Raw genomic sequence first — 25,908 nt, 5'->3', positions numbered from 1 at the left:
GTGAATCAGTTATACATATACATATGTCCCCATATCTCTTCCCTCTTGCGTCTCCCTCCCTCCCACCCTCCCTATCCCACCCATCTAGGTGGTCACCAAGCGCTGAGCTGATCTCCCCGTGCTATGCGACTGCTTTCCACTAGCTATCTATTTTACGTTTGGTAGTGTATATAGGTCCATGCCACTCTCTCACTTTGTCCCAGCTTACCCTTCCCCCTCCCCATATCCTCAAGTCCATTCTCTAGTAGGTCTGTGTCTTTATTCCCATCTTGCCCCTAGGTTTTTCATGACCATTTTTTTTTTTTTTAGATTCCATATATATGTGTTAGCATATGGTATTTGTTTTTCTCTCTCTGACTTACTTCACTCTGTATGACAGACTCTAGGTCCATCCACCTTACTACAAATAGCTCAATTTCTTTTCTTTTTATGGCTGAGTAATATTCCATTGTGTATATATACCACATCTTCTTTATCTGTTCATCTGTTGATGGACACTTAGGTTGCTTCCATGTCCTGGCTATTGTAAATAGAACTGCAATGAACATTTTGGTACATGACTCTTTTTGAATTATGGTTTTCTCAGGGTATATGCCCAGTAGTGGGATTGCTGGGTGGTATGGTAGTTCTAGTTTTAGTTTTTTAAGGAACCTCCATACTGTTGTCCATAGTGGCTGTATCAATTTACATTCCCACCAACAGTGCAAGAGGGTTCCCTTTTCTCCACACCCTGTCCAGCATTTATTGTTTGTAGATTTTTTGATGATGACCATTCTGACTGGTGTGAGATGATATCTCATTGTAGTTTTGATTTGCATTTCTCTAATGCAATGCTTAATGATGTTAAGCATTCTTTCATGTGTTTTTTGGCCATCTGTATATCTTCTTTGGAGAAATGCCTATTTAGGTCTTCTGCCCATTTTTGGATTGGGTTGTTTGTTTTTTGATGTTGAGCTACATAAGCTGCTTATAAATTTTGGAGATTAATCCTTTGTCAGTTACTTCATTTGCAAATCTTTTCTCCCATTCTGAGGGTTGTCTTTCATCTTGTTTATGGTTTCCTTTGCTGTGCAAAAGTTTTTAAGTTTCATTAGGTCCCATTTGTTTATTTTTGTTTTTATTTCCATTTCTCTAGGAGGTGGGTCAAAAAGGATCTTGCTGTGATTTGTCTCATAGAGTGTTCTGCCTATGTTTTCCTCTAAGCGTTTGATAGTGTCTGGCCTTACATTTAGGTCTTCACACATCTATTAATTTCTGATATCTTTCTTTTACAAGCTAAAAGAACAAATCCTTTGAGATTTTCCAAGGGGGCTCTCTGGAAAATCAATTCAGGATCAAGCTTTTATTTAGGATTTGATTTGGGGAAGACAAAATACCAAAGGTTGTCAAACACCTTAAAAGGTTTGAACACCTGATTTTATAGGACCACAAGTCACTATGAAAAAATACCTAGTTACCTATTTAATCAAAATAACAATAAAGAATCTAAAAGTAACTACAGGAGGTGAGATGGTTGTAAAAACAAACAAACCTTAGCTCTTTTAAAAGCAAGAAGACTTAGTTCTCTTAGTCAAGGACATAGTAAAGGTCCACATAAAGCACAGGAAATTATTCTAATAAGACATAGAGTCTTTGTTTCCTAGGCAGATTACTTAAAAGGTAAATAAAAACCTTGGCACTGTCTCATTATAGTAGACCAATAACCCAAGAAGACTTTGTTGTTTTAATAGAGGAAAAGCCAAACTCTAGTTTTGCATTCAAGTGTTATTGATACTAAAAGCTCATTAAAAAAAGAAACCTTATAAGTAAATCCGTGCAACCTTTACCAGCTTTGACCAACCACTTAACATAAAATTTCTTTCCATAAACCTTCTACAGCTTTCTGTATCATTCAGGTTTTGTCCTATTCCTTCCCTTTCTTATTCTGAAATGAGTCAATTTCTTTCTTTTTCACCTTAACAAAAACACATTCTACATTCCTTGCATATTTTTCATACAAACTTGTTTCCCTTTATCCTTAATATTTCTAGTAATTTCAATTATATATGTTGATTATAATTTTTAACCATTATAGCCTTCATTTTACAGAGAAAATGAGGAAGTAGACAATTGTGGATTGTCTGTCATATACTAGCATTTCCTAGCAGACTAGCAAATTTCATGAATTTCATAATTTTTAGAGGTATATGCTTCTTTACAGCACAATTTTTTGACGTGGCATATCCAAATAGCTTCATTAATAGATCCAAATATCTTTAACCCCTCTGTAAAAAAGAAGCCAAAAGTATATAAACTTAAACTTAGTAGTGAATGTTTTAATGTTTTATCTTCTTTAGAAATGATTTAGAAGTTTGCTAAGTGTTTATTACTTAATTTAGCATAACTCGGGTTGTAGACAGTCTTGGGGTGTGGTAATGAAGAATGGGTCCTAGACAACTTTGCTCAATTCCTCACTTCATGCTGGTGTGCCTTTCACATTTAGATCTACCATCCACACGGAATTGATTTTCATGCGTGCTGTGGCAGAGGAATTGTTTCATTTGAAGAGTATGGATAGCCAATTGACCAAGCACCATTTACTGAGAAGGTCATCATTTCCCTTGTTATAGTACCACCTTTGCGTAAATCAATTGCCCATATTGTATTTGTGGGTTGAGTTTTGGGATTCTTCACTACTTTTTTTTTTATTTTTAAATTTATTTATTTTGGGCTGAGTTGGGTTTTTGTTGCTGCACGCAGGCTTTCTCTATTTGTGGAGAGCAGGGACTACTCTTCATTGCAGTGCGCTGGCTTCTCATTGTGGTGGCTTGTTGCGGAGCATGGGCTCTAGGCGTGCGGGCTTCAGCAGTTGTGGTGCGTGGTCTCAGTAGTTGTGGCTCGGAGGCTCTAGAGCGCAGACTCAGTAGTTGTGGCACACGGGGTTAGTTGCTCCACGGCGTGTGGGATCTTCCCGGACCAGGGCTCAAACCTGTGTCCCCTGCATTCGCAGGTGGATTCTTAACCACTGCGCCACCAGGGAAGTCCCCTCATTGATTTTCAGTTGTTGTTCTTTTCTAAAATGAGTGTTTAAACTATAAGTATTCCTCTATGCTTGGATTTAGCTGCACCTTACAAGTTTTGTTTTATAATGTACTCATTATCAACATTTTTGAAATTTCATTTTATTTATTCTTTGGCTCATAAGTTATTTAAAAGAATATTTACTCCCAAACATATGGAGATATCCTATTTATCTTTTTAAAAATTTTTTTTATTATGGTAAGAACACCTAACATGAGAATTACTTTCTTAAATTTTTAAGTGTATACTGGATTTGTGTTAACTACAGTCACTGTGTTTTCAGCAGATCTAGAACTTATTCATCTTGCGTTACTGACACTTTACACTTTTGAATAGCATCTCCTTATTTCCCCCACCCCCCAACCCCTGGCAACTACCATTTTACTGCTTCTATGGGTTTGACTTTTAGATACCACATATAAGTGAAATCATGTAGTATTTGCCCTCCTGTGACTGACTTATTTCACCTAGCATAATATGTTCAAGGTTTATCCATATCGTCACATGTTGCAGGAGTTCCTTCTCTTTAAGGCTGATTAATATTCCATTGTTTGTACATACCACGTTTTCTCTGTCTATTTGGATAGTCTCGTTATCTTTTTATCACTAGCTTTTAGCTTAATTGCACTAAAGTCAGAGAACGTACTCTGTGTGATTTTGACCCTTTAAATTTTGTTCAACACATGGTCAATTTTGGTAAATGTTCCTGGAGTCCATGAAAAAAGTGTATATCCTTAGTTGTTAGGTGCAGGGTTCTATATGAATCAGTCACGTTTGATAATAATGTCAAATATTTTATCCTTTTGACTTCATCAGTTGTTTCATCAATTCATGAGAGGTCTGTTAAAGTCTCCTGCTTTGATTGTGGATGTACCAATTTCCATTCATAGTCTATAATTTTTAATAATGTATTTTGAGTCTATGTTATTAGGTGCATAATTTTTAAGTCATTATGTCTTCCCTGAACTTAAAATAAATCAGTTATGAAGTGTCCTTCTTTATCTCTAGTGAAAATTTTTTGCCTTAAAGCCTACTTTTTCTGATTTTAATATGGCCACACCTGCTTTCTTTGATTCATATTTGCATGTTATATCTCTATCCACTCTTTTATTTTCATCCTTCCTATTTCCTTACATGTTAGATGTGTCTCTTACAAACAGCATAAGTTTACTTGTTGTTATTTTTATCTAGTGTGACAACTGTTGTCTTTTAATTATAGTATTTCATTCATTTACATTTAATGTTCTTATGGGTTTATATCTACCGTCTTACTTTATAGATGTCCCCTATGTTTCTGTGTTTTATTCCTGGTATTTTGTATTTGTGTCTTTTTTTCCATTAGTCTCACCAGTGTCAATTTAATTGGTATTTTTCAAAGAACCAGCTTCAGTATTTACTTGATTCTCACTGTGATATTTTGTCACTGCATCGGTAGTCCATTACCACAATAATGCTGCTGACAAACAACTGCAAAACCACAGTGGCATCCCACAATAAGTGTGTTTTGCTCATGCAGCTGGGGTCAGCTAGGCAGCTCTGCTGATCTTGGCTGGGTCTTCTCACGTGTCTTGGGGTCAGTTGCCTCTTGGCAGATCTAGGCTGGCCTTGGCTCTGCCCCGTGTGCCTCTCGTCCCGTAGCAGGCTGGATGGGGCATGTTCTCATGGTGACGGCACAGCTGCAAGAGACCAAGTGGAAATACACAAGGCCTCTTGAGGTCTAGGCTTAGAGCCAACACATGTCACTTATCCAAAGCAGATCCCAGGCTGAGCCCAGAATTGGAGTGGAGGCCACTACATGACAAAGGGCCTAAACAAAGCGAGGCTGAAAAATCAGCATCATGATTACAACCCATGTTCCCAAAAAAAGAAGAACGCTGGTGATTTTTGTCATGGCCTCCTTTCTCCTGTCCTCAGGAGACACAAACTCCATTTTAGCCTGTTGGAGGATAAAACCTACAGTCTCATGTCAGGACAGTGATCTGGGAATTACCAGTGCACTGAGCTCAAGTTCACCGTACTCTATGGCTTGGAGTCTGCACTGCAGTCCAGGAGGGAGGAGTTTCCTTGAACAATATGGAAAAGCTCATTGTCCTGCTTTCATGCAGCCTGCGAGTGTTTTCCTTTGTATCATTGTAGACTTCATCATCAGCCTCTTGCTGTTCATTCAGCTAATACATCCCATATACTAACCTTCGGGAGCCTGGTCTAGCACCTGGTGAGCCTTGCACCGTCTAATGACAGGATAAACATACAAGACAAATGAATTTATAATCAGAGATTTGTTTTGAAGGATAGAAAATTGTGGTGGGACCACAGCAGAGTTATACCTAAGTCATCTTGGGAACATTAATATAGACTTCATAGAAAAGAAAGATTTTGAGTCAAAACTTCAAAAACAAATTGGAGCTTTCATAAAGATTTTCCTGGCAGAGGAAAAACAATGTGCATGTGCAAAATAAGGAGGTGTTAGAGACCAGGGCGTATGAGGGGAAAGCACCAGCTCAGTGTTGCTGAAGCGGGAAGTGAGGGGGTGGTGGGAAATAGGAAGCAGGACAGGAGATGGAGGAGAGGCAGCTGAGGTCTTATGAGCCCTCACGAAAGAGTCTAGATTCTGTTTAATCACAACATAACTAATGAGCAACCATCAGGAACCTTAAACTAGAAAGGGATACACCGTCAACTTCTAGTTTCTAGGAAGACTTTCCAAGGGCCACTGGACTGTGCTGGAAAGAGATGAGGGGCTAAACCAGAAGCGTGACTGTGGATGAACCTGGGAGATATTTTGGAGACTTAATGGAACTTGATGTTTTACTGCATATGGGGAAGGAAGACTGTGGAAGAGGGAAACCTCCAGGGTGACTTCAGAAACTAGGTGGATGGTGGAGCCGTTTTGCAAGATGGGAATAAGAAGAGTGAGTGAATCATTTGGTGGAGGTGCTCTGACTTCGGATTCGGACAAGTTGAGTTTACCTTCCTAGGAAGCACTTGGGTGGATACACAGCACCCAGGTGCTCCCGAGGTTAGACTGAAACGTGACTTCCCGAAAGATGTTCACATCCCAATCCCTGGAACGTGCAAATGTTACCTTAGTTTTGGTAAAAGGTCTTTGTACGTGTGATGAAGGATCTTGAGATGAAATTATCCAAGACAGAAGGAGCCTGCCCCTGCCAACACCTTGATTTCTGCCCAGGGGTACTGTACTGATTTAGGACTTCTGGCTTCCAGCACTGTGGGAGTATACATTTCTGTTGTTTTAAGCCACCAAGTGCGTGGTAATTTGTTACAGTGGCCACAGGAAACTAGCACAGTTACGAAGAAGACCAAAGGGTCAGAGGCAAACCAAGGAAGGAAACAGGTCAGGAAATAAGGACATCTCCACTCTTCAGCAGAAATGCTTGATAGCACTGTCTGCTCACTGTTTCCATCCCCTTACTGTCTCGAGGCTACTTCTTATCCTTCAGATCTCAGCTTAAATGTCCAGGGGGACGTCTCTGACCACTCAACCTTGAAGCAGCTCCCGTGCTCTTATTTTCTGCATCTAGCAGAGCTTAATGTTTCCTCCTTCTCTCACTGACTTGCTTTGGGAGTGCAAGTTAGTCTTGTTCGTTGCTGAATCTTCAACGTCTAGTGTGTTAATGTCTACCAGATGGTAGGTGTAAAATATAAATTTTTAAATGAAAGAATGAATAAATAAGTGAACACGCACTGTGCTTTGTTCATACGTCTGCTTCAGCAACTTTCACACTGCAAGATCATTAGAGGTGGGGGGGGTTGGGGGGTGCACTCACACCCTAATTACTTGTGGGCCTCTTAGAATAAGGACTACATCTGATTCATTATGTACTTCGCAGTACCTCTAGAGTGCCCTCAACTCCCCGTTCTCCACTGAACTTCAGTTGAATGAATGATTTAACGCGAACCTCTAATCTTTCCTCTTCTTAGAGCTGAGTGGCTTAAATTCATTTGTCAGTCTTTTCTGAAATCATAATATTAAAATACTAAACAAAATGACCATTTTGTAATATTCTGAAGGTAGAAATTTACTTTTATAATTAGATATTTTGGGGGAAATCTTAATGTGTTAATAATACACGAAACTGTCCTCCTTTAAAAAGTTAGGGTAATGCAGTAAAAGTTGAATTCCCTTTGGTCAGTGGCCAAGCCTGGTTCTCTCTCTCATCCCCAGAAGTGGCCATTGTTGTTAGCATGCATCCATCCAGACCTCTTTTTATGCATGTATTCACAGAAAAAAACCACTACCATCTTGTGGCAGTGTTTTTGTTTTTTGAGGGTTTTTTTGTTTTTAAAATTAATTTTATTTATTTATTTATTTTGGCTGCGTTGTGTCTTCATTGCTGTGCACATACGTTCTCTATTTGCAGCAAGCAGGGGCTACTCTTCCATGTGATGTGTGGGCTTCTCATTGCAGTGGCTTCTCTTGTTGCGGAGCACGGGCTCTAGGCGCGTGGGCTTTCAGTAGTTGCAGCACGTGGGCTCAGCCGTTGTGGCTCGTGGGCTCTAGAGCACAGGCTCAGTAGTTGTGGTGCACGGGCTTAGTTGCTCCGCGGCATGTGGGATCTTCCCGGACCGGGGATCGAACCCGTGTCCCCTGCATTGGCAGGTGGATTCTCAACCACTGCGCCACCAGGGAAGCCCGTGGCAGTATTTTTTACATAAATGGCACCTTTTGGGTATGGGACGTTCTGAAATTTGCTTCTTCACTCAGCTCTTTGAGATCTAATAACGTTGATAAGCTTAGTTCTGCGACCCTCCTTTTTTTTTTAAGTTTATAAAGGTTTATTAAACATTTCAAATGCTGTGCAATGAACACACCAGAAATAAAAGCTCCAGAATAGCAGTCCAAATGTTCCACAAGTGTGGCCCCGCAGTCCCATTACATAGATGGACTGCCTCCAGTTCTGTCCTCTGCCTGGCCCACCTCCCTCCCCCTTCAGGCAAGAGAAAGATGGATGGTTTAGACTGGAAGGACAACCATGCTGATCCCCAGCGGGCAGGGGCCAGGAGACAGTCTCATTTGCCAACACTTTTACTGAAGCGCAGAAAAAGAAAAAAGCAAGTGACAGTCACAAAGTCTTCCCGTGTATTCTCCGTAACGTATACAGTCTATACGCGCAGGACCGGAGAAGCTCCTGGCACGAGGACGGACGATGGCCACCGCTCCCCTCTGTCTCGTCTGAACCACCTCGGAGTCCAGTGTGCTGGTCACTCTGCAATCCCCAGACTAAATACCAACTGTAGCGGCCCCTACAAGCTAGCTATTGCTACACCTCAAAATCACAATACATTCGATAAAGCTTCTTTAAAAAGGATTTACACATGTACTTGTACACGTACGTATACACACACGTGCATGCACGGCACACCACACCAAAAAATATCCAAACACCTATCAGGGGATCGTGGCTGTTATGAAACACACAAGTACTCTCCCATTCACTCGGCTGGGGACTGCTAGATCTACGTAAACACATTAATCCTGCAGAGCATGCATGGGAGACAAAATGAGGCCCCCTCCTTCCGACAGTTGAGAAAGGCAGGAGGAAGGGCAGAGGAAGCGAAGCTGGGCTGCTGAGCCAGAGCCCAGACCCCCAGGTGAAAGAGCAACATGTATCTGTTACTTCTTCCTTCAGAATGAAGTGGGGAAAATACTGAAGATTTGTGGACAGCAGTCAAGACACAATTCTGTCTAGCCTGCCGGCCAGGGAAGAAGAATAAAAAAGCGAGGCTCTCGGGCATCAGCAATCTCTTTATATTCGAGATAAGTGCAGAACTGAGCCCTGTCTTGGACAGGTGCTCCCCAAAAAAGGAAAGGGCTAAAGAGAACTAACAGAAAGCCAAGAGAGGGACGGAGGAGTCAGTAACACTCTGACAAGGAAGGGTCACAGAGGTGACAATGAGACTGGCATTTTATCTGCCCGGATCATGCTGGGGCAGTTGACCAGGAAGGGTGCAGGCTCCTCGTGGGAATGAGGCGAGGGGGGTGGCCATCCTGCCAGTCAGGGGCCAAGATGGGGACAGAACACACACAACCACAAGACCACCCACGACTACAGGACTCTACGATAAAAGCACCAGTCCGTGCTATTATTCACATTATAAGGATAAAACGTCACAGGCCAAAAAGGCGCCATTAGGAATGTGGCCCCCGCAGGGCCGCGGGATTTGAAACTCCAATGCTTTATGACCTATGTCAATGCCTCCCCTCCCGTCTTCTGCTTCCTTGGAAAGCTAACTGGGCTGGCTGTTAGGTGCCCACAACGCCGGGGTCATGTGCCGATTCCAGAAGCGGGGAATGGGAGCAGTGGTACAGGAAACAGTTTCCCCAGCAGCTATAGCAGATGAGGAACAGGGCTACCAGGAAAACCAAGGCACAAATTGTGCAAGGCTTCCGTTCCAGGAGGAAGCTGAGCAGGTAGAAGCCCAGGAACATGGAGTGGCTGAACCACAGGGCGGGGTTGAGGGGCTTGGGGATGAGGAAGACGGGCAGCAGCCACTGGAGGCAATACATGATCTCTGCTGGACAGGGCCTTCGCCAAGGCCACCGGGCACCGCTGCAGGAACTGACCTAATAGGAGCCAGTGGACGCAGGCGGCTGCCCTCTGCTTTCTTCAACCCTCGCTCTCCAGGAGCTGAGCCGCTGTGGTCTCTGGCTGTCTGCCCGGGATCACCAAGGCAGCAGGGATCCTGCGAGTCCTGCCATGGCGCTGCCGCCACTGCTGACATCTTCGCAGCCTCAGCCTGCCTCCACCTCAACTCACCTCCGACGCCGCAGGAAGCTGCGACCCTCCTTTTATCTTCTGGGTAGGATTCCACTGTATGGAATGGGCCACATTTGTCCCTAGATGGAAATTTAAATTGTTTCCACTATTTTGTTATTGCAAACTGTGCTGCAATAAATATCCTTGCACACGTATCACTGGGTCCCTTACAAGAGTTTCCACAGGCTGTATTCCCAGAATCGTTCTTGTTGGGCCTGGAAATACATTGCCACCAAACATGGCCATAGCAGTGGCCTTCCTCCAGAGCCTCTCCTAGTTTTCCAGGATTTAGTGTTGTCAGCATTTTTAACTTTTGCCAGTATGATAGCTATGAAAGGAGATATTGTTTTAACTCCATTTCTCTATTACTGAGGTTGGACACTTTCTATGTGTTTATTGGTCATTTGCATTTTCTGTCCATTCATTTCCTCTGCCTATTGTGGTTTTTTTCCTCTTTCCCTAGAATTCAATTGTTGGTCTATCATGTGTGTTGCAAATATTTTCTCCATGTATCTACTTATTTAAAAAATAGGGGGTTCTTTTGACAGACAGAACTTTTAAATTCTGATGGGGTCTAGCATGTCAATATTTTTTTTATGACTTCTGCCTTCTACATTTTTAAGAAAGGGTTTCTCCACCCCCAAGATAATAGAGATGTTCTCCTATATTTTCTTCTCGTAACTTAAAAGTATTTAAAAAACTTTAAGCTGTTAATATATCTGCAAATGATCTTTGTGTATTGTATGAAATAGGGGCCCAAATGAATTGTTTTCCTTATGGTTAGCACTACTTATTGTACAGTTTATTCTTCCCGCACCAATGCTACCTTTAACATATATGAACATTTCATAATTATCTGGCTCTTTTCTGGATTGCTTTCTGTTCTGTTCCTACTCCCAATAACCCTCTGTTTTAATAACTATGGCTTTATAATATGTCTTTTTTTTTTTTTAAGAAAAGTATCTCCATTTTTATTTTGGGATTATGTGATTAAATAGTTTTTTGTTTCTCTGTTTGTTTGTTGTTTTTTTTTTTTTTTGCGGTACGCGGGCCTCTCACTGTTGTGGCCTCTCCCGTTGCGGAGCACAGGCTCCGGACGCGCAGGCTCAGTGGCCATGGCTCACGGGCCCAGCCGCTCCGCGGCATGTGGGATCTTCCCGGACCGGGGCACGAACCCGTGTCCCCTGCATCGGCAGGCAGGCTCTCAACCACTGCGCCACCAGGGAAGCCCAATAGTTATTTTTTAAATTAATTTTTATTTGAGTAGGGTTGCTTTACAACGTTGTGTTAGCCTCCACTACACAACAAAATGCATCAGCCATACACATACAGATATCCCCTCCCTTTTGGACTTCCCTCACATTTAGGTTACCACAGTGCATTAGGTAGAGTTCCCTGTGCTATACAGTATATTCCCATCAGTTGTCTATTTTATACATAGTATCAATAATATAATATGTCTTAATATTCATTAGGAAATATGGCCCACTCTTTGTTGTTATTTCTTAAAATTTTGTTGACTAGCTGTTCTTCCATATTTGCTCTTTTAGAATCACTTTATTTCATTTCACAAAAAAACCTTGTTAGGATTTTTTGATCACTATTTTTAAAAAATGTCAAAACCCACCAGATTGTATACTGCTACTTTTTCCTAAAGCCTTCACAATGTATTATTTAGCTTTTCCTCTGTATTATTTCTGTTAAAGAGCAAGGCAGACACAGGTCTTGGGTCTATACAATTTGGGAGCTCTCTTTAAGAAAAATAATACAAAATTAGGAATGCAATAGTGGGTGCTGTGCCTTGGGAGGAACCTGGACCTCCAGCTTTATTTGCTTCATGGTAACCCTGCCTCAGGGTAGCAGTCTGACTGAGAGAGGAAGTGCTAGTAGACGATGCCTTCGCTCCCACTAGAATAAAGCCCTAGTTCGTGACTACCAAGCTACTTAGGTGGTGTAAGCAATAAAATAACAGTTAAGGGGCTTCCCTGGTGGCGCAGTGCTTGAGAGTCCGCCTGCTGGTGCAGGGGACACGGGTTTGTGCCCCGGTCCGGGAAGATCCCACATGCTGCGGAGCGGCTGGGCCCGTGAGCCATGGCTGCTGGGCCTGCGCGTCTGGAGCCTGTGCTCCGCAACGGGAGAGGCCACAACGGTGAGAGGCCCGCGTACCGCAAATAAAAAAAAAAAAAAAACACTTAAATTTGCAACCTCAGTCGTGTTTCTAACTGTGTGTTATATAATACCGCTGCCTTGAGTTTTTGCTAGGACAGCACCTCACATCTGAGGATCTCAGGGCACATTAAGAACATTAATTAATTAATTAAAACCCACAAAACCCCAGAGACACAGGAAGGAGGGACGTGGCATCACCTTGCCCAGTTCTGAAATGCAGCCACCTCTGGGGACAAGCAGGGCAGCTGCTTCTTAATAAATGGCAACGCCCACGACACTTTAGCCCAGACAGTTAGTCGGTGTCGTTGGTAATTGTCTTGTGAACATCAGCCTGGCAGGCAGTGAGGGCTCCAGGATGAACTGTTCACTGCAAACCTAATTCAGTCTCTGAAATTTCTGGCTTTTTAGTAATTTTGTCCTAATCATAAAATATATTAAATACATAAACAACAAGGACCTACTGTATAGCCCTGGAAGTTATACTCAGTATTTTGTTATAACCTATAATGGAAAAGAATCTGAAAAAGAATATATATATACACACACACATATACATATATACATAAAACTGAATCACTTTGCTGTACACCTGAAACTAACACAACATTACAAATCAACTATACTTCAATAAAATAAATAAATTCCCAGGGAAAGTCTAGTTTTCTTTTAAACTCAACAGTGTTTTTGGTAGTTCTTCAAATTTAAAACTTAATATAAGAAAAGATTATTTTTTAAAAAGTGCAACTTAATAGGGAGTTATTGATAACGTTTGTTTGTTTTTGATTCAAATACTTTGCTGCTGAGCAAAACGAATCAGTGATGGTAGAAGTCAGGCCAGCAGCTACCTTTAAGAGGTGTGTTGGCTGGACAGCAGGTGAGGGAAACTTTTGGGCCCTGGAAAAGCTTTAATATTCATTTAAGGGGTTGTTAACGTGCGGTACATACAGGTAGAGATTGATGCACTGTGCCGTATACATGTTGTGTCTTTTTTTTTTTTTTTGCGGTACACGGGCCTCTCACTGTTGTGGCCTCTCCCATTGCGGAGCACAGGCTCCAGATGCGCAGGCTCAGTGGCCATGGCTCTCGGGCCCAGCCGCTCTGCGGCATGTTGGATCTTCCTGGACCAGGGCACGAACCCGTGTCCCCTGCATCGGCAGGCAGACTCTCAACCACTGTTCCACCAGGGAAGCCCTACATGTTGTATCTTAATAACAAGCTGCATTAACCTGAAAAGCACTCTAGTTTGCTGTTGTGAGAACACTGGAAACACTGTGCAAACGATCTGGAAAGTTTTGCAGGGAGCAGGACGTATCCAGGTGCTAGAGACTCGCTAGGTTTCATTCTCCCCAAAGCGTCTTTCTTCAGAAGAGCGATTCTGAGTGCTTTGTCCCCTCTCATGTCATTTGCTCTCCACCCAGAAGAGCTACTTGCTCTGCTGGGGTGCCATTCTCTCATTGTACCTTCAACGTTATATGCCTCTTCGTCTCTGCCCTTTACACCTCCCTGGGCATCTGATTCTTCTCTTAGAATTTCATTCTACTTCATTTGCCTGCATCTTTTCCAGAAGCAGATATAGGGCATGAGTAAGTGGGAATTTGGGGTTGAGAGGCATCTGCAGGGGCCGTTGCACTGGCTGTTGCTGCAGGAACGAATGCAGTGGGAGAGGAGGATGCGGAGAGGATAGGCTGCCTCTGACGCCACCACGTCTGCTGTGATGCTTAGAAACAAGAAGACAGGGCAGCAGGCCCCACTGGCAGCCCAGTATCTGGGGCCTCCAGCAGGTCCCGGGTCCCTCCTGTGTATGTGCGGACAATTCTGAGGAGGGGCAGCCCCTGGGCAAGAGCATCCTAGGGCTGCTCTGAGCTAAGGCCGAAAGGCTGCAAGCAGGTGTGAGGGCTAAGAGTCCCAGTGGAGCAGACACAGAGTGAACAAGAAAGGAGGGGCCGGGGGTGGCGAGAGAGCGGGGGAGGGTGGGAGGGGGAGAGTGAGACAGTGGAAGAGGAGGGGGGTGGTGGTGGGGAGAAAGACAGGAACAAGGAAAAGAAAAGACAGCAGAAGGAGAAGGAAGAAAGGGAGGGGCAAAAGAACTTTTCAGACAAAATGGGAAAAAAGATTTTTCTACTTTAGTTTTTGATGAACGGTAAATATATGAACACTACCCCGATTATTGACTTTCCAGAACATGTTAAAACAATAATGCAAAGTTAGCTCCAGGTCTTGCTTAGAAAGTAGAAAAGTTAACATCGTGGCCTCTGTCAGATGCCTGTTCACAGTATTTCCCAGCACGGGGAAAGCAGCCCTTGTGCTAATCTCTGTGTTCTGAGCGCACTGACATAGCTGATGTGGTCTTTTCCATATTCTGCCTTAAAATCATTTCAAAGCCTGCCATCCAGGAGGTTGATAATCAGTTGTTTACAAACTTCAAAGGGGCTCCCATGAAAGGATCACGGAGCTCGGTCTCTGGCAGGTTCGAGGGCCTCCTGGGGGGCAGCCCAGCCCAGCCCCATCCTGGCCTCGGGTTTATGTCCACAGCTCCGTCAGGCCAGGTATCACTGGACCCCCATCCTGTGCGGATGGAGGCACAGAGAGGTCAGAATCCGAGTGGGCTGCGAAGACCCTGTTCTCCCCACCTCGCGGCTCTGCCCTCAGCAATATAATCCTTCAGATATGCTGCAGCTTAGAAACACGTGACCACGCTGCCTCCAATTTCCTGTGCTCTGCAGATATTTACCATCTCTTTTCTGTCCTCTTGTCCCTTTTTCTCTGAAAGGCGCCGAGCTCAGGAGCAGCAGCCAGGAATGCCAGCAAATAGTCAAGGAGCCGCAGGAAGCTGTCGCCCCGGAGGCCGGGGAGAGCATCCAGGTAACGGAGATCATCCCCCCAGCCTGGTGCTGCTTGTGCCGTCGGGGTCAGGGGTGTTCCTGGCACTGGAGTCACTCCCGAGAAGGGAAAGGTCTCACTGACGTTAAGATCTGGGGGACAAGGGCGGGGAGGAAACAGGCTGCGTGTTTGTAACAAATCAGCCTCACAGCACCCTCAAGAATCCAGCTCAGGATGGAGCCCCATCCCTTCTCCCCCTGCCTTCTCACTCATCCCCTGGCTTCAGGAGGCTGATGTGGATAAAGCAGCTCGCTTAAAGGCGGTTAGAAAGCTCACCTTGTCCACAGACTCAAATGAGGCAGCATTTTCCTTCCTGCCCCACTGGGCCCTGCAGGCTCTAGAACCACCTGCCACAGCTCCCTGGATTGCGCCTGGCCCACTGGCCCAGCCTGGCTTCAGCAGGGGCCCCTCTCACACCCTCCTGCTCTGTGAGTGCTGCCACCCTGACCTAAAGGGGGGCATACCCCCACTGAAGGAGGCCACAGTCAGCCATGTAATAGAGGACGTAGGATTTGGGGGCTGGGCCTGGGGATCCAGCCATCGTTCCATCTCTGCCACCCTCTGACCGCTGATGGGCCACAGAAATACAAACGCCCACATTGACTGGGCTCTGGGTCCTCACCTGCTCCTGCAGGACCTCAGGGCATGTCCCTTGTGTCCTCTGGAACTGGCCTCGCCAAGGGGGCTGGGAGAATGAACGGGCTTACCTCTAGGCCACCGTTGGCGGCCTGGCCCTGCATCAGCACTGCGTGTGGCCAGGAGTCCCAGCACGCGTTTCACTGCATGGGCCCTTCTGCTTCTGGTCCTCCTGACTGTTCCGTCCACCTGAGGCCAGGACGGGGGCTGGTGCAGTGCCATTGCTTCTTGGACTCCAGCCCCCAGCTCTCTTTTTTTCTCCTTTCCAATCTTGGACAAAATAACATTCCCCCTGCCCATCAGCTCATACAAAGAAGATCTTGGGAAGAAGAGGAGTCAGGGAACACCTTTATCTTAGCATTAGGCCACATGGCTCGTCCTGCTGCATTTTCACATGGAAAATGCCTTCTTATACCCCAAACCACAAAAGGACCCAACCTGTAGCTGGGTGGCTGTTGTATTTCGAGGGCTGATTTATTCTCTGCACAGAGGTTGGACGCTCACAATGGCCAGGCTCTCTGCTAGGTGCTGAGGGCGCTCGCGAGACCAAAACACAGCCACAGCCTTCAGGAGGTGGTGCACGGTGGGAAGAGGAAAGCCTCCTAATTCAGTATGTGGAAATGAGGGTGGAAAACATCCCAGAAGAGGGCACGAGGGACACCTGAAGCTTTTAAAGAAGGTTGTTTGGCATGGACTAGATTGTGGGAAATGAAGCTGATGAATGGAATTAATAGAAAGAACTTAGCGTGAGGGATTTCTGCTTCTGGCAAAGATGGCTAGATTTCCTTTCCTGCCTGAAAAAAAACAAAAAAATGGCCAAAGTATATGAAATAAGTTTTTAAGACACTTCTCATCAGGTAACAAAGGAGAGTGATGCCTGGGAGGTGGGAAACAAGCCAGGTAAGCCCTCCAAACATCGTGGCCTCCTCCTTTGAGAGAGTCCCTGACCACAGCACAGGGCAGGAGGAACCACAGAAGCCAAGTGGTATGTCCATGGAGACTAAAGCCACTAAGTTTTGCAGGACAGAGTACCAGAGAGGAGAGAGCTGTACAGAGAGATGGTTGACACCAGCGAGGGTCACTCTTGGGTATTCAGCTGAATACTGATCTGCACATGCTGAGTACTGATGTGCACATGCACATCAGCCTGATCTTCAAAACTACTGAAGATCAGGCTGAGGAAAGAACTTCCTAAAAGGATTAGCATTAACAGTGCACAGAGCTCATGCAAGGCTGGGAATAGTGCGTGTTCCATCAGCCAGACCAGGGAACCCTGCGACTGACAAGGCATTGGGAGAATGCACAGAAGGGTACTGCATCAGTAGCGAGGAATAATTAGCTCCGGAGAGAGCACTGCTCCAGTCCTATCTAACAAATCTTTAGAGCAAGATCCAAAAGCAACAAACTGCTTCCAAGTAATTTGAGTCCCAGAACAAAGTTCAAGAATATTTGTAGGAATACAAAATTATCCAGCACCCAAGTAGATTAAATCACAATGTTTAGAATTTTTTTTTCTTAAAGACATAATGCTTTTGCACACTTAATGTCCTACAGTATAGTATAACATAACTTTTATATGTACTGGGAAACCAAAAATTCACATGACTTGCTTTATTGCAATATTCACTTTATTGTGGTGAATGAATCTGGAATATGAACCTGCAATACCTCCAACGTATGCCTGTAAAAACACCCCAAATAAACCTTCTAGAGATTAAAACTATAATTCATGAGATGAAAAATACACTGGAAGGATTAATCACAGATTAGACATTGCAGAGAAAGGGATTAGTGAAACAGAAATGAGAATTAAAAAAAAAAATGTATCAGTGAGCTGTGGGATAACTTTAAGTACCTAATATGTGTGTAATTGGAATTCATAAAGAAGAGGAGAAAGAGGTTGGAACAGAAAAAATATTTGAAAAAATAATGACTTAAAAATTCCAAATTTTATGAAAACAGTAAACCCACAGACACAAGCTCAACCAATAACAAGCACAAGAAACATGAAGAAAACTATACCAAAGCCCATCATAATCAAATAGTGGAAAACCAGTCATAAAAAGAAAATCTTAAAAGTACCCAGAGGGAGAAAAAAAAAGGACAAGTTGGGAACAGAGGCCCAAAGATAAGGATGGCAGCAGATTTCTTGTTGGAAACAATGTGAGCAAAAAAGACGGTGGAGTCACATCTTTAAGGAACTGGAAGAAAATAAACTGTCAACCGAGAATTTTACACCCATTGAATATCTTTCAAAAATAAAGGTGAAATAAAGACTCTGCCTACGCAGAAAAGGGGAAAGAATTCATTACCAGTAGACCCAACTACAAGAAATGTGAAAGGAAGTCCTTCAGGCAGAAGGAAAATGATGCCAGATGGAAATCTGGATCTACACAGAGGGCGATGAACACTGGAAGTGGTAACTAAATGGGTAAATGTGTAAGATTTTGCTTTTATTATTTATATCTCTTTAAAAGATAGTTGACGGCCTAAATAAAATAAAAACAACATAGTGTGGAGCTTTCAACATGTGTAAAAACATCTGACAAGAACAGCACAAAGGCCAGAGGGCACAATGTAAGGACCCTATTTTAGGGTCCTTATACTACACCTGAAGTGATATTATATCACCTGAAGATAGACTTAAAGATGTATACTATAAACTAAAAGAACATGAAAGTTACAAGTCAAATTCAGAAAGTTATATCTAATAAGCCTACAAAGAGGTGAAGTGGAATCATAAAAGTATACAATGACTCCAAAAGAAGGCAAAAAGAGAGGAAAAGGGGAATAAAGAACAGATAGGACAAATAGAAGACAAACAGCAAGACAACAGACTTAAACCTAACCACATCAATAATTACATTAAATGTAAAATGGTCTAAAAAAGAATGCATAAATCAGATATAGTTTGGATTAAAAAGCAAAACAGTTACATGTGAATTACAAAAAAAAAATGCACTTTGAGTAGATACAATAGGTTCAGATGAAAAACATGCAAATAGATACATCATGGTAACACTAATCAAAAGAAAGCTGGAGTAGCTTTATTCATTTCAGACAAAGTGGATTTCAGAAAAGGGAATATTACCAGGGATAACAAAGGTCAAGAGGACATAACAATCCTAAATATTTATGCACCTAATAGTGGAACTTCAAAACACATGAAGCAAAAATTGATAGAACTGCAAAGACAAATAAATAAATAAATAAACAAACAACTATATTTGGAGATTTCAATATCCCTCCCTTAATCATTGATAGAACGAGTAGACAGTAAATCAGTAAGAATGTAGAAGATTTTAAGAATACTATTGACCAATTTGACCTAACTCTACCCAACAACGGCAGAATACACCTTCCCACATCCACATGGAATAGTTACCAAGTTAGATCATATTTCAAGCTAGAAAAGAAGTCTCAATAAATTTAAAAGGATTCAGGTCATCTAAAGTATGTTCTTTCCCAACAAAAGACATCACAGGGAAATAAAACTTCAAATCAACAGCTCTCATAAACATCGATGGAAAAATTCAAATAAAACCTTTAATAAATTGAACCAATATATTAAAAGGACAATGTCATGATCAAGTAGGCTTTATTCTGAGAATGCAAGGTTGGTTTAACATAAGAAAATCAATGTAATTCACCATATTAACATTCTAAAAAAGAGTACTTATATGTTTATCTCATAAATGCAGGAAAGGTATCTGAAAATTCACATTCATTCCTCATAAAAACTCTCAGAAAATTAGAAGTAGAAGAGAACTTCTTCAATTTGATAGAGGTTATCGTTGAAAAACCTATAGCTAACATCCTTGGTAAAAGACTGAGTGCTTTTCCGCCAAGGTCAGAAACAAGACAAGAATGTCAGTTCTCACCACTTCTATTCAGAATTATTCTGGCGGTTCAAGCCAGTGAAAAAAGAAGAAAAGAATCAAAAGAATATACACAAAATTAACATGCAAAGTTCAATTTTATCTCTGTATAATGGCAATGAACAATCAGAAATTTAAATAACTACCATTTACAACAGTACAAATACACAGAATACTTAAATCTGACAAAAGATGTTGTCAGATTTAAGTATTTTGTGTATGCTAAAAACTACAAAACATTTCTGAGAGAAATGAAATAAGACCTAAATAAATGGAGAGATATCCCCTGTACATAATTTCGAGGACTCGATATTGTCAAGTTGTTGATTGATCAATGAAATACAGTCAAAATTTCAGGAGGAACTTTTAGAGAAATTGAAAAAGTGATTTCAAAATTCATGAGGAAGTGGGAAGGACCTAGCACAAAGAAACTATGGAAAGAGAACAAGGTTGTAGGTCTAATGCTACTGACTTCAAGATTTATTATAAGGTTTTTGTAACTGAGACAGTGTGGTAATGATGTCAAGGTCAACAAATAGATGAATGGAACAGAATAGAAGATCCAGAAATAGATCTTTCTGTTTATCTTTCTATTTATCTTTCTATTTCTAGATCTAGAAAGATCTAGATCTTTCTAGATACTCAGCATATAATCTACAGTGACAAAGAGCAGATCATTGTTTGCCTGTGGTTGGCAGAGTGGCCCCGGGTGGGAGGAAGAGCCATAAAGAAACACAGAAGCTTTGGGGAGTGATGTATATGTTCATTATTTTTATCGTGGTGATATTTTTATAGGTACCTATAGGTCAAAACTTTTCAAAAGCTACACTTTAAATATATGCTGTTTACTGTATGTCAATTATACCTCAATAAAGCAGTTTTTATAAAAGCCCTAGTGCATCTTTTAAGTTACACAGAAGAATAAGAATAAAGGAGGAATAACTAACATCTACAGAGAGTCAGAAGATGCTAAGCATCTCTCCATCCACCTGTCCTTATTTTATCCTCAGGACAACCTTATGAGGTAGGTGCTGCTCTTAGCCCCTTTGTACAGATGAGGAAACTGGGGATCCCTCACTTTCCCAACGCCACATGCCCTGTAAGAAGGGAGGCCAGGATCTGACCCAGGCAGCTCATACAGAGCTCGAGCTCTGAACCACTGTGGGTGTTGATTTATTCTCATGTCTTGCCTTTGTCTTTTGCAGAGAAAAAGCACAGAAGAAGCCGCAATGGAGGAAGCTTTATCACCAGTCCAAAGTGGACACGCTAGTGAAGTGGAGGTAGGGCTTGTGAGGGCCCTTCAGGGGGCCAGTGCGGCTCACTCCTCTCCACCTGCGTCTTCGTGCGCTTTCCTCGCCAGGCCTCCCGCCTTCTTTCCCAGTTCAGAGCCGCCTCCTTACTCAGGACCTGCTCCACAAAGCCTCCCTCGGTGAACTCTCACTCCACTGTCATGAGACCTTTATTCTATATCCCTTGCACAGCTTGGTCCTAGAAGTTACACTTCCTACATCAATAATTTGCAACCATTTCAGTAAATAGAATCTTTCTGTTCTTCCCATTGTCTAGAGAGAAAACATTTTGGAGGGGCAAACGTCTGTAGGAGTTTTCTCCTGCTCTACGTAGAGTACGTCCATGTACACACTTATGTGTCTGATGTGTCATTCACACGCATCTCTGGTTCCAGGAACTGCTTCCTCCTGTTACAGATTCAGGCCAAGGGGTGGTAGCATCTTCCACCAGCTGCCAGGAGCGGGACATGCTTCTGGAAGGAGTGGGCCCCAGGCGGGCACAGGTCCGCTTTCTGAGCCTCACGTTGGCATGTGCTGCAGGTCCCCTACCAGCTCCTCTGGCACTGCTCACCCCCCAGCACCCTGAGGATGGGGGCTTCAGTGCCTGCTCTTTCCCTGGGGCTATTCCTGCAGGCAGGTCGCCACCTCCGGGGGCAGTTGGAGAATCAGCCCCCAGCTCCTCTGCCTTTTGGGTAGGATGGCTCCCAGGGGTGCTTTCCACATCTCCCCGAGGTCTTGGCGGGATTGACAATAACCCACTTGTTCATTGTGCCGCGTTGGGGTCCTTCTCTTCCCTCCTCACTCGCCCACTAGCCTCACAGAATTTCCTGGCATCGCTCCCTGTGTGAACTTAGCTCCTTTTGCTTCTGGGGAACCCACATTAGGGTGTCCACTCCTCGTGCCCCAGGGAGGAGGGAGCAGGGCACGCAGCAGAGGGGAGCAATCTCTCTCCAGTATTTCTAAGAGGGTAGCCATTCCTTTAGGGACCCAAACAAGGATGTGGAGGGGGTCAGGGTGGTCCATACTGCATTAGATGCACTGGCATCCCAGAGGGTATCCGGGTCAACAAGGAGGATTGATCTCCCATGTTTATCTCCTCTCCCTTCTGGAAAAAACCACTGAAATAACCATAAGGGAAGAATAAGGGCACAAATCCACACAGACAAGAAGACTGGGAGAGGAGATATTGGAACACGAGCACTTTAAAGGTGTTTAGAAAGAAGGAAATCGGTGGCGGGGTCTGCACTGGCTCTTCACAGCTGGGGAAGGCGGAGGCCGGGCACCGTGATGAGGAGGGATTCTCCACGTGTGCCCACAAAGAGTCCGGGCCCTGGGGCTTCTGCAGAAGGCGGGGCGAGGGCTCTGTGTGACAGTCTGCCAGGTGGTGTTGGGGACAATAGATTCCCTGCAGAGGACACTTAGCTTGTCAACTACCCCCCAAGTGAAAGGACCAGGTGATCGTTCTCTGAAGGGTCAAGCAGAAGCAGCTCCAAATCCAGTGCACGGTGCGAGGCTGTGCGATGGGGAAAGACAGAGAACAGGCAGATCAGTGGGATTCTCCATTTCACGTGGGGGAACCCCTGCCCTGTCCTCCCGCCCTGTTCTCCAAATACAGACACCAGCATAATAGTACTCAGAAATATAGAGGTAAAGGCCAAAAGAAAGGAGAAAGTTGAAAATGCTCGTCAATGGGGGAGTAGGAGGCTCCTGACTTTCTTTATAACCTTGTAATGCTAATATTAGTTTACTTTTTACCATACGCACGCATTACTTCAATTTCAAAGAACTCCGAGAGGATCTCGGAATGAATCATGCTCCTCTCACTGAGCTGTAACACCTCCTTCGATGAATGAGACCTGACAGGACTCAGCATTGACTCTCCAGGTGGCTCTGGGCAATTGGCTCCCGGGGCTCCCCCTCACTAGCAAACCACCTGAACAGTCCCAAGATCCAAAAATTCTTGTAGCACAAAATCACAAGGAAAACTGGGGACAGAGGTGTTTCGCTTATATGGAATTAATACGCATGTAGTAGTCCCATGCTCTAACCTCTATCCAGGGATGCAGTTAAAATATGGATCCTGTATCAAAGACCAACTGAGACCGTTCGTTTTCTGACCTTTGCGCGAGAACTTGTTTCCATCCTCAACAATTTTGAAATCTCACTAAGAACACCTCCTTAAAACCGGGCCTGGCTCGGGGCGGTTTGTTTCAGGTGAGGCAGTCACATCTGTCCTGGGAACAGTGTCCTTTGGAGACAAGGCAGCCACTAGCCCATTAAATGGTAGAAAATAAATAGGATTCCCAGTTCAGTTCCTCCTCTCTCCTTGCTGTAGGACACAGAAAAACTCAGTCAGGAGTACAGTGTGGATTACACGGATTACTGCATCAGCAACACGAGCTCAGTATCCATCTCTCTGCCCGAAGAGACGAGCAACTTCCGCCCCATCTACAAGGGCGCCTCCACTGCCTTCTGCATCCAGCTGTTTTGTATTGACGAGAAGTACGAAGCAAGGTAAGCGCTGGTCCCCAGTGTGTCTGCTGCGCGAAGACCTTCTCCTGGCCGTGGTGACCCAACACTGGAAGCCCCACTTCCAGACTCCAGCCCATAAAATGTGGGTCAGACCCAGAGAACTGGGCTGCCCAGGGTCTGGAAAATCATCACTTCCTTAGCCACATGCTGTTCCCCATTCTCTAGAGTTTGCATTTTGGGGGGATTTTGGGTTTAGGTTGCTGCTTGTCTGGAGTCTTTTAGTTGCAAGCAATAGAAAATCCAGCTGAAACTGGCTTTGGAAACATGGAATAATTGCCTCACGTAAGAAAGGATAATCCAGTGGTGGGACCGATTTTCAATGTGGCTTGATCTAGGACTTAGTAGATACCCCAGTCACAGGCCAGGCTTCTCACTCTACCCTCTACCCTATTCCTGAGCTGACGGCGGGGGGCCAGGCCAGGCCACGATGATGGCTTTGTCCCTTGCTTTGTGCTCCCCACTGAATCGGGGCTGGAGTCTCAGTCTGAGAGGGGTGTTAGCAGGACACCCATCAACAATCCAGGGCAGCTGCCAGAGGTAGGAGGCCTGGTCCCGGGCAGACGAGGCTTCCTGTCCCTCCAGAACAACCCCGTGTTCAGTGCTCGCTGCGCCCTGTAGTCTGGATTGGACCCCTGCCCTCGGTGCCGAGATTCCACAGCCCCTTTGGGATGCCCACATAGTCTACCATTCCGTCCACAGAACAATGTTGAAAAGGAAAGACTGGCCCATTTTGATAGGCTGGAAGGTTCCAGAGTATCTTTAAGATGACCAAGAGCACCGCTGGACACTCCCGTTTTAGAGGATGTATTTAATCACATTCCCGTTCTCCTAGCTTTCCTTAGAACCATGCTTTTCTTGGACTTTTATCCTTTCAAGTTTTCGATTTCTTTGGAATTGAAATTCAATTGAAAGGTTGAAAAGGGAAATCTTTTTATTCTAATTATATTGTAGACATCTAAAAAGCCTGTAAACCCTTCTAGATCTGTCGTGTATATTTATTTTCCCCTGTGCATTCGGATAAGATTGTGCTTTTTGAATTTTCAAACAAACATTTGATGACCCATTATGGTTCGCCTATAAATATACACCTGCAGCTGGTCAGAAAGTCTTTTGCATATAAAAGAGAAAAAGATCAGAGTAGCTTATAATATGCCCATGTCTCCCCCGCAGCACCTCCTAAAAGGAAGGGAGGGATCGTGTCCACAGAATGACTATCTTGCTTTTTGAATGTGTAGAGATTTTTAATTGCTATAATAGTACTTTTGGTTCTAGAAAAACACTTCATTACTGACATTTGAAGCTTATGCCTTCTGCAGCTGATTACTATTCAGTTAGACACAAATTCTGGTTACTGGTTGGCTAATCACTGCCTAAGCGGGGAGAGCCATAGGTCTTTTTAAATGTGCACTGACAGTTTTTACTGTCTTGTTTACAGGTCACTGGACTTCATGAATTTTGTTTTCAGTCTTTTTCCTGTAAGTACATGTTGAATTTTGAGTAATATAATTGATTTTATAAGCTAGAAAAATGATAAAATAGTAGGATGCCATATTCATTGTCCAAACATTTAATCTGCTATGAATGTTAAGGTTGGAACCACTTCTCTGTTCTGAAAAAAAAGGTTGAATGACATGTCCTGAACTCTTAAAAGTAGAAAAGATTGTCATTTTCAATAATTTTTCAGTCACGCTGTTGTAATAGTTTTCTTTCAATGCATAATTTATTTTAGAGATTGCTTCATCAGTGTCTTATTACAATCAAATCATGAATAGAATGCTGGTAGTACATGAAAATGTCAGGAATTACTCTAAAGTGAGTTAGACCGTTGTATTACTTTACAGTTTGCTTTGGCTCAAAGAATGCTGACACCATTAGATTGCTTTTCTGAGGGTAGGAAAGTGGGAACTTGCAGTTGATCTTCTGGTTGGTGTCGCCTGACACATGGGATTGACTTGACCCTCTACGGTTGGTTGGTGGATGGCCCCAGGCAGGCACACAAGTGCAAACAAGGTTCTCCATCTCAGGTTGTCCAGGCCACCTCCTCCACTTTTGTTTCATGGTCGTCAAGGGATAGAGATTCTGACCAACCTCTCATCACTTTATTGGAGGGAAGAAAGTGGGGCAAGAAGACAATTTAGGTTCCTTAATTGGAGTTTTATGACTTTTTCCATGGCTGGTCTATCAGTTTAGTCAAGTCAAAAACCATGCTTCTTCAGTTAGCTAATTACAGGCAAATTATCTATTTTTTTTTATTTTTCCTCGATGTTCTTTATACCAAGGCTAAAAAACAAAATAGGTTTAATTCTGTTGCCTGAAAGCTATGTGATCATAGATTGTATTTCCTCATTTTGTTAAGATGATGAAGACTTGGCAATGATGTTTTCCATCGTAATTTTTTTGAATTAATTTTGAAGCTCATAAAACACTGTAGATGACCCTGAGGGAGGGTTTGCAAAGCCGGCTTCCCTCCGAGATGCCCCAAAGTAAATTCAGTAAGTTCAATTCATTCCTATTTTGAAGTCCATGCAGAGACAGATCTTCAGTATTATTACAAAAGCAATGCTGGCTTTAAGGTAGTAAAAGACATGTTTACTTTTTAATTAATTATTTCAGGATATGGGGAGACAGAAACAAAATACCTTCGTTACTTCATCCTTAATCCTTCCCATCCATGTTGAAGCAACT

At 43.4% G+C, this 25,908-nt stretch overlaps 2 protein-coding genes across 2 annotated transcripts in view; one reads left to right on the top strand and one right to left on the bottom strand.

Moving 5' to 3' along the window:
- Positions 1-25,908, top strand: part of CFAP61 (cilia and flagella associated protein 61) — a 252,242-nt gene that overhangs the window by 52,599 nt on the left and 173,735 nt on the right. The window contains exons 8-11 of the mRNA XM_060032942.1: positions 14,779-14,870; positions 20,608-20,682; positions 23,027-23,205; positions 24,659-24,698. Coding sequence (XP_059888925.1) covers positions 14,779-14,870; positions 20,608-20,682; positions 23,027-23,205; positions 24,659-24,698 — 386 coding nt within the window. The remainder of the gene's footprint in view (positions 1-14,778; positions 14,871-20,607; positions 20,683-23,026; positions 23,206-24,658; positions 24,699-25,908) is intronic.
- On the bottom strand, positions 9,326-9,589 carry LOC132438680 (apoptosis inducing factor BLCAP-like). The gene has a single exon (XM_060032941.1). The coding sequence runs from the start codon at positions 9,587-9,589 to the stop codon at positions 9,326-9,328; it is 264 nt and encodes an 87-aa protein (XP_059888924.1).

This window comes from Delphinus delphis, chromosome 15 (genome assembly GCF_949987515.2).
Source record: "Delphinus delphis chromosome 15, mDelDel1.2, whole genome shotgun sequence".
Lineage (NCBI taxonomy): Eukaryota > Metazoa > Chordata > Mammalia > Artiodactyla > Delphinidae > Delphinus > Delphinus delphis.
The sequence above is the reverse complement of the archived record's forward strand: the minus strand, read 5'-3'. Positions and strand labels throughout refer to the sequence as shown.